The sequence below is a fragment of the Nanorana parkeri genome, unplaced genomic scaffold (genome assembly GCF_000935625.1).
Source record: "Nanorana parkeri isolate BGI_ZX_2015 unplaced genomic scaffold, ASM93562v1 scaffold1512, whole genome shotgun sequence".
NCBI lineage: Eukaryota > Metazoa > Chordata > Amphibia > Anura > Dicroglossidae > Nanorana > Nanorana parkeri.
Window position 1 is genome coordinate 122,185 of NW_017307780.1, and position 14,318 is coordinate 136,502.

The 14,318-nt window shown below is 41.6% G+C and overlaps 1 protein-coding gene across 1 annotated transcript in view; it reads right to left on the bottom strand.

Moving 5' to 3' along the window:
• The window catches only part of LOC108798589 (ankyrin repeat domain-containing protein 33B-like), a 93,995-nt gene extending 80,143 nt beyond the window's left edge, over nt 1-13,852 (bottom strand). Inside the window, exons 1-3 of the mRNA XM_018570351.1 lie at nt 13,826-13,852; nt 12,351-12,463; nt 11,114-11,666 (exon numbers count right to left, since the gene is read on the bottom strand). Coding sequence (XP_018425853.1) covers nt 11,114-11,666; nt 12,351-12,463; nt 13,826-13,852 — 693 coding nt within the window. The remainder of the gene's footprint in view (nt 1-11,113; nt 11,667-12,350; nt 12,464-13,825) is intronic.
• Between the last annotated feature and the right edge of the window lie 466 nt (nt 13,853-14,318).

Sequence of the window (14,318 nt, forward strand, 5' to 3'; positions counted from 1 at the left end):
TACGAATGTTCATTTCCGTTTCATGTTCGTATCGTTCGTTACATTTCGTTTTTTTTTTTAAATGTCACTTTGCTGCAATGAAAATTAGTCCACAAACGAAAATGTGTACAGACTACCGCTAACAAATTTCATCCGAAAAACTAATTTTTCCGAAACGAATCATACATGTCTACTGGACGCAGGGCTTAGGGTTAGTTCACACCATAAGCAGTGCATTCCGGTCCGATTCTGGCCGTAACGCACTGCACGCATTGCGGCCGGCTCACTTTTTTGGCAGGCAGGAGGGGGCGTGGCGAACCATTGTAGTGAATGGCAGTGTAGCTACGCCCCCTCCAGCGCGGTAAGTAAGTGAGCCGGCCGCAATGCGGGCAGTGCGTTCTGGCCAGAATCGGACCGGATTGCACTGCTATGGTGTGAACTAACCCTTAGTGACGCTCTGGATGCAGGGTTTAGTGACCCACTGGACTCTGGACTTAATGACCCACTGGACTTTGGGCTTAGTGACCCACTGGACTCTGGGCTTAGTGATGCGCTGGACGCAGGGCTGAGTGACGTGCTGGACGCAGGGCTGAGTGACGCGCTGGACGCAGGGCTGAGTGACGCAATGGACTCTGGAATTAGTGACACGCTGGACGCAGGGCTGAGTGACCCGCTGGACGCAGGGCTTAGTAACGTGCTGGACGCAGGGCTTAGTGACCCAATGGACGCAGGGCTTAGTGACGCGCTGGGCGCAGGACTTAGTGACATGCTGTACGCAGGGCTTAGTGATGCGCTGGATGCAGGGCTCTGTGACGCACTGGACGCAGGGCTTAGTGACCCGATGGACTCTGGGATTAGTGACCCGATGGACGCAGGGCTTACTGACACGCTGGACGCAGGGCTTAGTGACGCGCTGGACGCATGACCCACCAATGCGCTGGACACAGGACCCACCTGAGAGTAACACTGCAGGGCCCACCATAAATGCTGCACAGCCCATCTGAGACTGTCTATGGTGGGCTCTGAAGGAGTCTCAGGTGGGCTGATCAGGGCTATCCCCCCTCCCAGCTCCTCTTACCTGCACACTATGCCTCCTCTCCCACCGGGCTGACCGTAAGTGACGTCACGTCATGAATGGCACTGTAGCCACGCCCCCTCCAGCGCAGTAAATAAGTGAGCCGGCCGCAATGCGGGCAGTGCGTTCTGGCCAGAATCGGACCGGATCGCACTGCTATGGCGTGAACTAACCCTTAGTGACGCGCTGGACTTTGGGGTTAGTGACCTGCTGGACTCTGGTCTTAGTGACGCACTGGATGCAGGGCTTAGTGACCCGCTGGACTCTGGGCTTAATGACCCACTGGACTTTGGGCTTAGTGACCCACTGGACTCTGGGCTTAGTGATGCGCTGGACGCAGGGCTGAGTGACGTGCTGGACGCAGGGCTGAGTGACGCGCTGGACGCAGGGCTGAGTGACGCAATGGACTCTGGAATTAGTGACCCGCTGGACGCAGGGCTTAGTAACGTGCTGGACGCAGGGCTTAGTGACCCAATGGACGCAGGGCTTAGTGACGCGCTGGACACAGGACTTAGTGACATGCTGTACGCAGGGTTTTGTGATGCACTGGACGCAGGGCTTAGTGACCCGATGGACTCTGGGATTAGTGACCCGATGGACGCAGGGCTTACTGACACGCTGGACGCAGGGCTTAGTGACGCGCTGGACGCATGACCCACCAATGCGCTGGACACAGGACCCACCTGAGAGTGACACTGCAGAGCCCACCATAAATGCTGCACAGCCCATCTGAGACTATGGTGGGCTCTGAAGGAGTGAAGGAGTGGGCTCTGAAGGAGTCTCAGGTGGGCTGGTCAGGGCTATCCCCCCTTCCAGCTCCTCTTACCTGCACACCATGCCTCCTCTCCCGCCGGACTGACCGTAAGTGACGTGACGTCACTAACGTGACGTCACTTCCGCCAATCCGCCTTCAGACGAGCAGCGTCGCTGATGGGGCCATAGCTTGTCTCGAAGCTGCTGGAGCGACAATGCTTGGGCCCTGCGCTGCTAGGGCCAGGCATCCACTGCTGCTGCTGCGGGGGCCTGGCCACCTCCTCGCCCTTCACCGTCGGCTGATACTCATGTAAGGGTCCTGGGCGGGCCCTTACATGAGTAACGGCCATACCCACCTGACGGCGGCCCTGATTACAATGACCAGACTCCCCCACTCTACACGCTATATTGTGTGTTACATAGTCCTGACCATATTTATATTTATTTTATCAACAGTTTCTTAACAGTTGCTTGTTGCTGTATATTTTGCAACTATGTTTTTATTGTAAATTAAATGTAGCTAGTTTTTCTTTAAAGTAGGTTCAGACAAAGTGTTTTCTTTCTGTCTATATTCTGTTTTATTTTATTTTTTAAATGATCCTTTTGGCTCATCGCTCATGGCATAGTAATTACGGTATGCTATAAGTAGGCTCAGACTTTATTTATCAATGCCCCTTTAAGCCACAGACAATATTTAGTGCAATGTAACCACTACAATTTTTTTCTGCAGTGTGTTGCTCACAATGCACCCTTTTTTTCTTATACAAGTGTCTCTTTTTTTCCCCAGGTTCTGATGTTGGCAGGTATGCAGCATTGAGTTAAAAAAAAAAATCCTTTTTGACCATTTAGCCACAGTCCTTTTTTTTTTATGATCACTTTTTTACCTTTTTTTCCACTGATCAAGGCAGATTGCTTGTAGGTATTGTGAACTTTTACATATTGTTTATACCAATTAAATATTGATTGTTTTAGTTTTTAATAGCAACTTCTGTTAAATTTTAGGTTGTCAGTAAAAATATTGCTGTCAGTAAGTTTTCTACATTTTGTTATTTAAAAAATAAAAGGTTGGGGAAGGGGTTGGCATCCCTGCAAATAAGGCAGGGGAGGGATGAATGGCAGATTACCTGAACAAATTTAAGCCCACAGGGCCTCCTGTGAAGTTGGAGGAGTAATAATGCATCTCAATTCAGCATATTTATAACTTTGCTGGAACTGTAACAATCTTGGTGAATCTAACAGATTATCAATAAAGGTTCTCACATTTTTATCTCCCTGAACATAGAAATACCATGGTAAACATGGCCCTGTCACTGTGTTCCCCCAGGATAGGGAATTTGCAGCAAGGCTGTATTTAAAAAATAGACTGCAAATTTTCATGGTAACCTTTACTGTATGTCATGCTAGATAAAGGAATTAAAAGAGGATGGTAAAAAGCTGTAACTGCATCTTGTACAGGCCCCACCAGCGAAAATAAGTTAATTGTCCAAGGACATTGCTAACGCCTTTAGCAAATGTTAAAGCGCACACTATAAACTTCAAAATAACCTCCATATCATTGAAACAACCATTATAGACAACTTCCTGAAGTCAGAAATTCCTCAATCATAAAGTTCATAAAACTGTTGTAGGCACTCGAAATTAGTGCAACAAATGCAGCAACTAGCAACAGATAAGTTACATGTTTGAAACATTTGTCACATAAACGCATGTGGGTTGGGGGCAGCACTGAGGCACTTCATCCTCAGTGCCTGTTTGGCCCCTGGCTGCATAGCATCACTGGTTGCCAGGAGGCTAGTGGCTGCATAGCATTACTGGTTGCTAGGAGGCTATTGGCTGCATTGCACAATTGGCTGCTAAGGCACTGTTGGCTGTGCGGCTGACTGCGATCTAGCAACCAGTGATGCTGTGCAGCCGACAGTGTCCTACTAACCAGTAAAAGGTGGGGTGAGAGTGGGTGGTGCAGGAAAGGATCATTCCTACCACAACAACTATAGACCCATCCTATTTCTTACGTCTGACATTACAATTTACTCCAAAGCCCTAGCACCGAGCTGGCTTCACTAAATTCCTAACGTATTAGTCCCTGACCAAGAAGAATTTGTAAAGGAAACACATGCCCCTAAGTCGCCAGGCATCTGATTATTCTTATTTAATGTGCATAACTCAAATAAAAACACCTTCTCTGCTCCTCCCTCTGGATGCAGAGAAGGCGTTTAAAGGGGTCCAGTGGGTTTTAATGAGAGCAGTATTTCTACATATTTGGTTTTAATGGATGGATAATGTCAGCCATCATGTCATAAAACTCTTTCTCCATTAGCTAGGGTGTTCATCACTGGTATGTTCAGAATTTCAAATAACCAATATCAGTAAATAATGATGCCCTCTTTCCCCTATTATCTTTGCCCTAATTTTGAAACCACAAGCCGAATACATCGGATCTAACCCCAATTTCAAAGGTCTAACCCCAAATTTCAAAAATATGTATGGCCAGCCCATATAAAATCAGCTTGTTTGCTGACAACGTGGTTCTTATGATATCTAACCCTCGCTACAGGAAATCCAGAACATTATCAACAATTTACTACAAATCGATAACAAATCGCAAATCTTAAGCTTACGAAGGGGGTTCTTCACGGTAAGAGCGGAGGGGGTTCTTCACGGTAAGATCGGTTAGGGTCTGGAGCTCACTGCCATCGGCAGTGATTTCAGCCAGGAGTGTGGAATTGTTCAAGAAACTCTTGGATGATTTCCTGAGGGACCGTAATATGCAGGGGTACAAGTACTCCTAAGAAAGAGATGATGCACGGACCTATATGGGTTGGACTTGATGGACTTATGTCTTTATTCAACCCCAAATACTATGTAACTATGTAACTATATCCTTTCTGTTCTAAGGAACCAAATAACATAAACATTCTGATAAAGCTGGATGCCTACTACATTCTTGGGCATTCAAGTCTTTGCTAACACTTACACATCACAACTTTATGGCCTAAGCATTAAAACAAAGAAGTCTTCACACCCTACCCCAGGAACCTCATAGCTTCTAACCATATGAACTATCCAAAGCAGGGGAAATCAAATTTTTAGGTATGCTTATACTCCCCAAACTCCAGAACTATCACAATCCTATTACCACTTTTTAAATTCAACAAAGAGCAATATCAGTATTGAACAGCAAACGACCAGCTCACACTGCTCAATCAAATAAAATTCTGATGGAGACCCATGCCGGACAAACTCTGTTCACCGCTACCTGGCAACAACCCATGATTACTATTTAGAGCCCTCAAATTAGGTCTACCTATCCCATCATCCAAATACCCATCTATCCAAGCAACCCAAAAGATCTAGGCAAAACCCTATACATTCCTCCAATGCAAACTGCAACTACAAAATTATACTCCCAATAATTATCTTAGAACAGTTCATCCCAAATCTGAATTTACAGTGTTGGAAAAGACAAGGTAAAGCTCAAAGAGATTTCCATTTTTTACAACTCACTAAACAATAGCTAAATATTTACCAAAGCTACCATTATGCTCAAACGGGAAATAAAACTGGGAGATAAAATTTTCAGAAACCATGTGAAAAGCGATTTAATTAACATATAAAGCTTTTTACTGCATCAGTGAGCTCCTACAAAGAGTAATGCATAGATGATATCATACACCCTACAAACTATAAAAATTTCCCCAATCATAATCCCCACAGTGCTGGAGACTATGTGGTTCCACAGGTTCACTGCCCTGTATTCTTTGGTATTGAAAATCTTTACGTTCATAAAGGAACCAAATCTTACGCTTCATTCCTGATCTCACTATGACTCCCATCACTCCCATAACTCCTACCCCACAACTTGCTCTGTTACTCATAGGGATATATATAAATTCCCTGCTACCTCTAGAAGCATTATCACCCATTTATTATTGACTGAAAAATTACTGCAGAATACAAGGCTTTGGAAACAAGTAACCCTCCCAGGGTGCACTGTATGTAATAAATGACTAAAACTTACAATGTTCTCTGGAAAGAATTATAGCTTTAAAAATTACCCATATAAGAAGTTCTATGTGATATATTCAATGTGGTTATGCAAACGAAAGATGAACTGTCTAAATTAGCATTTTCATATTTTTAATACATAGTATTTGAGGTTGAATAAAGTCCATCAAGTCCAACCTATTGTGTGTATGCATTTATGAGCTGGTGTGTTTACGTGTATATGAGTCCATGTGTGATTTTTCTCTTAGCAATACCTGTACCCCTGAATGTTATGGTCTCCTAGGAACTAATCCAGGAGTCTCTTGAATGATTCCACACTCTGGCAGCGAGTTTCAGATCTTAACCGCTCTAACTGTGAAGAACCCCCTGCGCCCTGTGTGGTGAAATTTTTTTTACATCAATTTTTGGTTGTGCCCTCTGGTCTTTGTTACAGAGCTGACCATAAACAGTTTGTTACTGAGGTTGCTGTCACCCTTGAATAGTTTATACATGAAAATCATGTCCCCCTTAATCTCCTAAACTCCAACGAGAACATATTTAATTTTAACAACCTTGTTTCATAGTTCAGATCCTCGAGCCCCTTAATGAGTTTGGTTGCCCTCTTCTGGACTTTTTCCAGCTCAAGGACATCCTTTCTGAGTATTGGTGACCAAAACTGGACCGCATACTCCAGATGTGGCCGAACCAGTGATCTATAAAGAGGCAAAATTATAGACTTGTCCCTGCAATACATTCCCTTCTTAATGCAAGACAGGACTCTGCTTGCTTTGTTTACAGCAGTCTGGCACTGCAAGCTATTCTTCATTCTGCGGTCTATAATGACCCCCAAATCCTTCTCCGTTTCCGACTTCCCTAGTTGCATACCCATAAGTGTATAGTCCATTTGCCTATTTTTAGCTCCAAGGTGCATTACCGTACATTTATCGACATTGAACTTCATCTGCCATACAGTTGCCCACTCCCCAATTTTCTCCAGGTTCTCCTGTAATGTTATAATGTCTAAATCTGTGTCTACTACCCTCCCAATTTTTGTATCATCAGCAAACACTGAGATATGACTTCTCACTCCCTCCCTGATATCATTAATAAATAGGCTGCTTATTTTACTTTTGTTGTTATCCGTTTTTATCAATCCCCCTCCCCCACCTTGCCCAACTCCCACCTTTCCTCCTATCCTAGCCCCTCCTTTCTCTATCCCAAACCCATAGTAACAAAGATACTACAAGCTGTGTACACCTCTATAGACATCACTCTGATCAATGTACAAGTCACTATGTAACTTAGTGCACTAATTATGCATAATGTATACTCTGTAACTTTCAACTATTTGTGCTGCTATTCTGTGATACTTACAATTAACAGGATAATCCAACACAATGCAGTTAAAGTGACACTAAACTCAGGAGTTAAATCTTAAAAATCCATTAAAGTACCTTAACTACAAACAAAAATGTATCTTATTTGTGTATCACTCGGTTGTAGATCCTCAAATCATCTCTGCATTTGTGCTGATGCTGTCCTTCCTTCTGGAGGGTGGCTACTTTTGTTCCCCATGCCCCCTTGTGTGTGTTGTAAAGTAGCCACCACTCCAAACTCGCTCCTGTGACAAGACTATAATTTCAATACAAATTATTTAACTAAACGTGAGATTGTGATCCATCACAGGAACGAAATTTGAGTGGTCGCTACTTTACAACACACACAGGGACCCTGGGGAAAAAAAGTACCCACCCTCCAGAAGGAAGGACAGTGTCAGCACAAATTGAAAGATGATTTGAGGATCTACAGATGAGTTATACGCAAATAAACTACATTTATGTTAATAGTTAGGGTACTTGACTGCATTTTTAAGATTTAACTCCTGAGTTTAGTGTCACTTTAAAGGAGAACTATGAGGTGAGTGAAAATCACTCATCCTCACAGTTCGCGCCGAGGTGTGACAATGAAACTGCCACACGTCGGCTCAATAGATCGGGAAGTGAGCGAACACATACTGTACTCTCGCTCGCTCACTTCTCGATCATGTCCCTGCAGACAGCAGTGACTGTCAGTCACGGCTCCCCGCATGGATTCCCCTCCGATCCTCCAGCGCTGACTGGAGGAATAACCAGGGGAGGGGGTGGGCACAGCTGGCTCTGCCTCTAAATAGGCAGCAGAAAATAAACTACTGTCATTCACCCAGCCGGGTAGATTTCAACAGCATTGTCGGGATCTGTCACGGCTGCGCCGGTCTCAGTTTTCCACAAGCTGTGGCTCGCGATATACTGAGCTTTGGGTCACGGAAGGAGGCCAGTATATGTCCTTCCGTGACCCTTAAGAGAACTATGGGAAAAAACACTTACCCCATAGTTCTATTTTAAACCTCAGTATTATTTTTGTTTTCCATGATTCATACATATGACATTTTATTTAGTTAAGCAAGATTTTAAGGAGCTGACAGCATGATTAGTAGTATATGTACTGTAGACTTCAAATCTACCAGATTCCATAAACACATAGTGCTCATTCATAAGGCAAAAAGAACTGCCCAACAGCATTAAAAAAGGTGCCTATACAGGTGAAACTCAAATAATTAGAATATCGTGCAAAAGTTCATTTATTTCACTAATGCAACTTAAAAGGTGAAACTAATATATGAGATAGATTTATTACATGCAAAGCAAGATAGTTCAAGCCGTGATTTGTCATAATTGTGATGATTATGGCTTACAGCTCATGAAAACCCCAAATCCACAATCTCAGAAAATTAGAATATTACATGCAATCAATAAAACAAGGATTGTACATAGAACAATATCGGACCTCTAAAAAGTATAAGCATGCATATGTACTCAGTACTTGGTTTGGGCCCCTTTTGCAGCAATTACTGCCTCAATGCGGCGTGGCATGGAAGCTATCAGCCTGTGGCACTGCTGAGGTGTTATGGAAGACCAGGATGCTTCAATAGCGGCCTTCAGCTCTTCTGCATTGTTCGGTCTCATGTCTCTCATCTTTCTCTTGGCAATGATTCTCTATGGGGTTCAGGTCAGTCGAGTTTGCTGGCCAATCAAGCTCCCCTATTTTATCCAGGTCCTCCTGCAATGTTGTATTGTCACGATCCGTTTCTAGTACCCTCCCTATTTTTTTATCGTCTGCAAACACGGAAACATGGCTATTTATTCCCTCCCCAATGTCATTAATGAATAGGTTGAACAGTATCGGACACCGCACAGGCACACCGCTCATTACACTAGCCCAGTCCGAAAAGGTGCCATTTACAGATACTCTCTGGACAGGTTCCTGTAGCCAGTTCTCTATCCACGTACACACCACCTCATCTATGCCCAAAGCCCTCAGCTTGTGAAGTAAGCACTTGTGTGGTACCGTATCAAATGCCTTTGAGAAATCCAGGTATACCAGATCTACCGGCTTCCCTTCATCCATATCTCTGCTTATCCCCTCATAAAAAGTTAGCAAGTTAGTCAGGCAGGAACGGTCTTTCCGGAACCCATGCTGATTGCCATTAACTATGCCCTTATCCTTAACAAATGTCACCAAATAGTCCTTAATTATACCTTCTAACAGTTTACAAACTACCGATGTTAGACTGACCGGCCTATAGTTCCCTGGTTGGCATCTAGCCCCCTTTTTGAATATTGGAACTAAGTTGTAAGTTGTAGACCCAGACTTCTATAACATGTATAATACACATCATAAATAGAGTATATCACCAAGCAAAAATAATATAACCATGCACACATTCAGACACAATTATATATTATTTTATCCAAAAATTCAAATTTGTAGTTTTTATTGTTAATATTTTCCCTTTAAGCATCATACTACATATGTTTCTGGGACTTTTTCATTTTCTATACACATATTAAATTAAAATGCATTAAGAGCTTTATTTTTACTATTCTTTCAATACCATTACAGCTTTTGCCTGGGTTTTGGCTTCCTTTACACCAGGCTTTAGTTTGATCAGAAAATGATATCTGGCAACCCGGAAGCTGGCCCACTGCTGACACGTCTTCTACAAATTTCAAACACGTGTTAAGCGTATTCAATGTGTTCAATGTGTAGAGCCATGCAAACTTGTGATAGTCACATGCTGCATGGTGACCATATGAGAAACAAATGTCGGGAGTGCTTCTGACAGGAATTCTGTATATAAGTCTATGACATATGACGCAATTTTGTGCTGATAGGCACATATTGTAATAAAACGTGAATGTTCTTCAGAATTTCCATCTTTTCTGGTAATTCGGATGACTTGCTAAAACATCTGCTTTTAAGTAACAAATCTTTCTAAAATACCATCTGTAGTGCAAACGTGGCCTTGTAAAACAGTGACTAAGAATGGGCCACAAACTTTCCTAATCCAGCCAGTAGCAACAGTCAAGTACTGTGGCATGGGGCCAAAATGTATGCAGTGGGAAACCTGTTGTGACAGTTGTTAACCTGCAATCATTATTCCAACCTTTACTAACACTGGCCATTCAATTTGCAAAGTAAATATCTGTGGTGTAAGATATCAAACCAGTGTCAATGTTGATTAGTGCCAAGAATTTATGTTTCTCAGTATGAGGCAAAAAATAAGGGATTTGATTTTTTTGATTCATTTAAGAATACCCGCCTTGAATATTCTAGCACTGGACATTGTGAAACAAAATATTATGTTGGAAAATGACTGTTCAATTGCCCTCTATACTTACCTCTCCCATGCCTGATATGCTTATATCATTAAATTATGTTCACTTTTGGTAAAGAAGTAACATCATTACTAAAGAACTACAGAACTACTTTTAGAACTACAGTTCTAAAGAAGCAATCATATTGGACTTTGAATATTCAAAACGTGCAGTGATATGTGGCTTTTGGTCAGTGAATACAAGGTTTTTTATTATTATAATTTTAAATTTATATTGATCCATTATAATCAACCTGTAGGGTATTTAATCTGAATTGAATCAAAATTGCACAATGTTTTGAATTTTACAAAACACAACTGTATCTGTGCTGCTTTGTGCCATTTTTGTAGTTAATGACAATGACAGCATAATAAATGGGCCAAATGAGGCCTCATTTGGAAAAATGGTTAACAATGTAAATTTCTATATTACATATAATGTAAACTTTCATGGATAATGCAAATTCCCTTAGCTGTATTAGTAAATTAGCTATAATCCAAAATTTAGGAGCAATAAAAATAAAAAATTATATAATTATTGTTGTTATTTTTATTATTGCTAGTAGTAAAAGTAGTAAGTCCTTTAAAAAAAATTAAAAATGCAGAGTAAACTAATAACTTTAACTCACCCTGTTGTTTCGGTCTGTTTCACAAACTTCTTCTTCAGTTAAGCCTTGACGTTTGAGAGCTCTTAAAACAATTGCATTGTTGCTACTGCATGCTTTAAAGACAGAAAGTGGTTCAGGACTAGGCATACTATCGAAACTCTTGAAACTGTCAGTATCAAAGTCTGTATACTCATACCGATCCCCATCGCTATTTTCTTCCCCATAAAGCCAACCTTTGGTCTCAGTATCTGGTGGATAAAATGAATCATCAGATGCAATGCTCCTTGTGTCAGAAAGTTCAGAAAAGTCATCATATTCTTCACACTCTTCCTCCTCACTCAGATCATTTGTGCACTGTTCTATGGAGGGTACAACTGCAAGGAGTTGTGGCAGAGGATCTCCAGTTCCTTGCCATGACAGCTTGTTCTGTCTAAGTTCTTCTTCCAGTCCATTGGTATCCTGTAGCAGGCCATTACCACCTTTGCCATCTTCAGTAAACTGAACCTCTGATTTCCCCTTAGGTGTCCTTGCATCACTGCCTGTATTTGGAGGCCCAGATATAAGCACCATTGATCTAGATGGAAGAATAATAGCTATCACTTACGGTAGTTAATTTTATTTTAATGTCCTAAAATAACAAAATAATTGCATTTCCGCTTTTGTTAGAATTAATGTTGTTTTCTATTAATGCAGCATTTCATTTAAATCTATTTCTCTTGTTGGGTTCAAAAGTCTATTTATTTAAATCATTTGACGAAATAAACATAGCTTCATTTACATCTTTTCTTTTCTTTGAATGGATACATTTTGTCAAGCAGTAACATTTCTGCTTTTGTTGCTCAGAATATACAGCTCAAATTAAAATATATTTTTCACACCTTTATAAAATGGAAGTGTTAGAAGAAGTAAATTACTGTAATCCTGTTGCTATTCTTACAAGTAACATTTTCTCCTGCAAAACAAAAAAGAATATGAATTTCTTTGGGGATAAATTACATTTACATTTAAATTACATTTGTTTAATATTTATATTCAAGAGGCATAATTAAAAGCTAAATAATCACAGTAAGTTCTAAATATCTACTTACTTTAAACACTCGGTCTAACTCGGTCTAACATAAGATGAAAAAGTTATGTCCACATTGCTCACCTTAAAGTGTAGCAAATATCAGGGAATGCACGAAAAAAAAAAGCATGTAACAGTTCTTTTTGCATGCTATCCGAATGGAGGAAAAGACATTTGGAAAAGTCCTGCTACCTAATCCGATCATCATTTCTGAGAAGATTGAGAATCCAGCTTAGCATGTTGACATCAGGGGGACGTTTTAAAAGAGATTTAAATGGGAAATGCGCAGCTGTCAGTGTCAGTTCCTGTAAGGCAGACATATAATCATGTATGCGGGTTGATGAGAATTTCTGCAAGTTTCTGGTGCCTAAACTTTGTTTAAAGAAATGAAGAAGAAAGCCGTAGAATGGGGTACAGATACAACACTCATTTAGACAAGACTACCTAGGAGACAATTTTAAGTAAGTTCTTGACTCTCCTGTGAAGAACACAAGTGAAGTCAATTTAAAAATCATTCTAAATGCTTGTTTCCTACCTTTTTGTAATTTGCATTTTAATTTTCATACCGTATTTATAAACATCAGTCATATGCTTTATTCAATTTGTAATGCAAGTTGTAACAAATTAGTAAAATCATAAGAAGCTATCTTAATAATAAAATATAACAGTACTCTCATCAATGTCACGTTCTGAAAAAAATCACATACATTATTGTATATATTTTATATTTCAGTTCAACAAAAAAAATTATAATTTCATTATCTGTCAGAAATGAGGAAGATCGGATACCTAAGCATCTGCATCATCTAATGCTACTTAAATGCATATAGTGTTCACTATTAATCACCCACTCTCATTTTTTCTCTGCCACCATCATTCAGAAATAATCGGTTCTTAAAATGAACCTGTCGTGAGAGAAATATAAGGTGCTATAGCTGAAAATGCTTGTTTCATGGCTGCTATTTGCTTCAATACTCTAAACCCCTGACCTGGAACAACAGGGCCAGTGAATTAAAATATTGAAACAAAAAGGTTCTCCATGACAGCCAAGAAATAATTTTTTTTGAAGGACAGAACAGGTTTAAAAAAAAACAAAAAACTCTAAGGCCTCCTTCACACTTTACGCTGCATTAATGCACTTGTGTTAATGCAATGCTTTACCATGCATTAAGGTGCCGCGTGTTAGGCAGCCCACTCATTTTTAGTGGGCTGGCAATGCACCTCAATGCAGGGAAAATGGTATATGACCCTTTATTAGGTAATACAGCACACCATATTGCAAAGCATGTGGTTTGTGGTGTGCTGCTATGGGGGTGCTCTACCCGCTACTCTAACAGCGCATTGGGGTGCCATTTAAAATGAATGGCAATGCATCTAATCCCAAAAAAAAACGTTTCCCTAAAGATATAAATGGCCATTGGCAACCTGCAAAATATTTTGCTTTTATCTTTGACCAGTCATTGCTGTCACATTTCCTAGGTCACCAGCTAGGTATTTAACCTTTTCACTGCCACTGATGATGCTATAGCAACTGAGAGTTTGTTTATATTTTTAAATTGCACTGTCAACTGTTTGTGGAATTAATTCAGATAACTGTAAAGCTGCCCGATTACTTCCACATGTACTGTAGCATGCTGCCCCCCGTGTGCCATGTGTCCCAGGCTTACCTGACCTTTCTGGGTGACGGGCACCATCATGTAGGGTGTTAGGATTTAGAGCAGTAGGAGACCAATGAACATTCATGTACGGGCTATAGTGATTGAACCGAAGGGCTCCGGCGGCCAAAGAGCCGAAGGATTAGCCGAAGCTACACCTGGATCCTTCGGCTACTACATGAATAACCCCCTTAGTATTGTTATTCTCCAGCCTCCGTGGCCTGGAAAGAAACTAGTGGACAGGGGCGGACTGACAGTTCGGGCATTTGGGCACTGCCAGAGGGCCCGCAGCCACGGTGGGCCCGTCACTGACCCCCCCCCCCCCCCCCCCTCTTTTACTAATAGCACTACAACAACACATATAGTGTGTGTTCTCCATTGTCCTTTTCCCTTTCCTAACAGTATCCCATGTCAGTGTCCAGCAGCCACGGGGGGCCCCTCCCCGCCCCCCCCCCCCCCGCTGCTCTTTTACTTAATTCCAGCAGGATGTGTCCCCAAGGCCCAT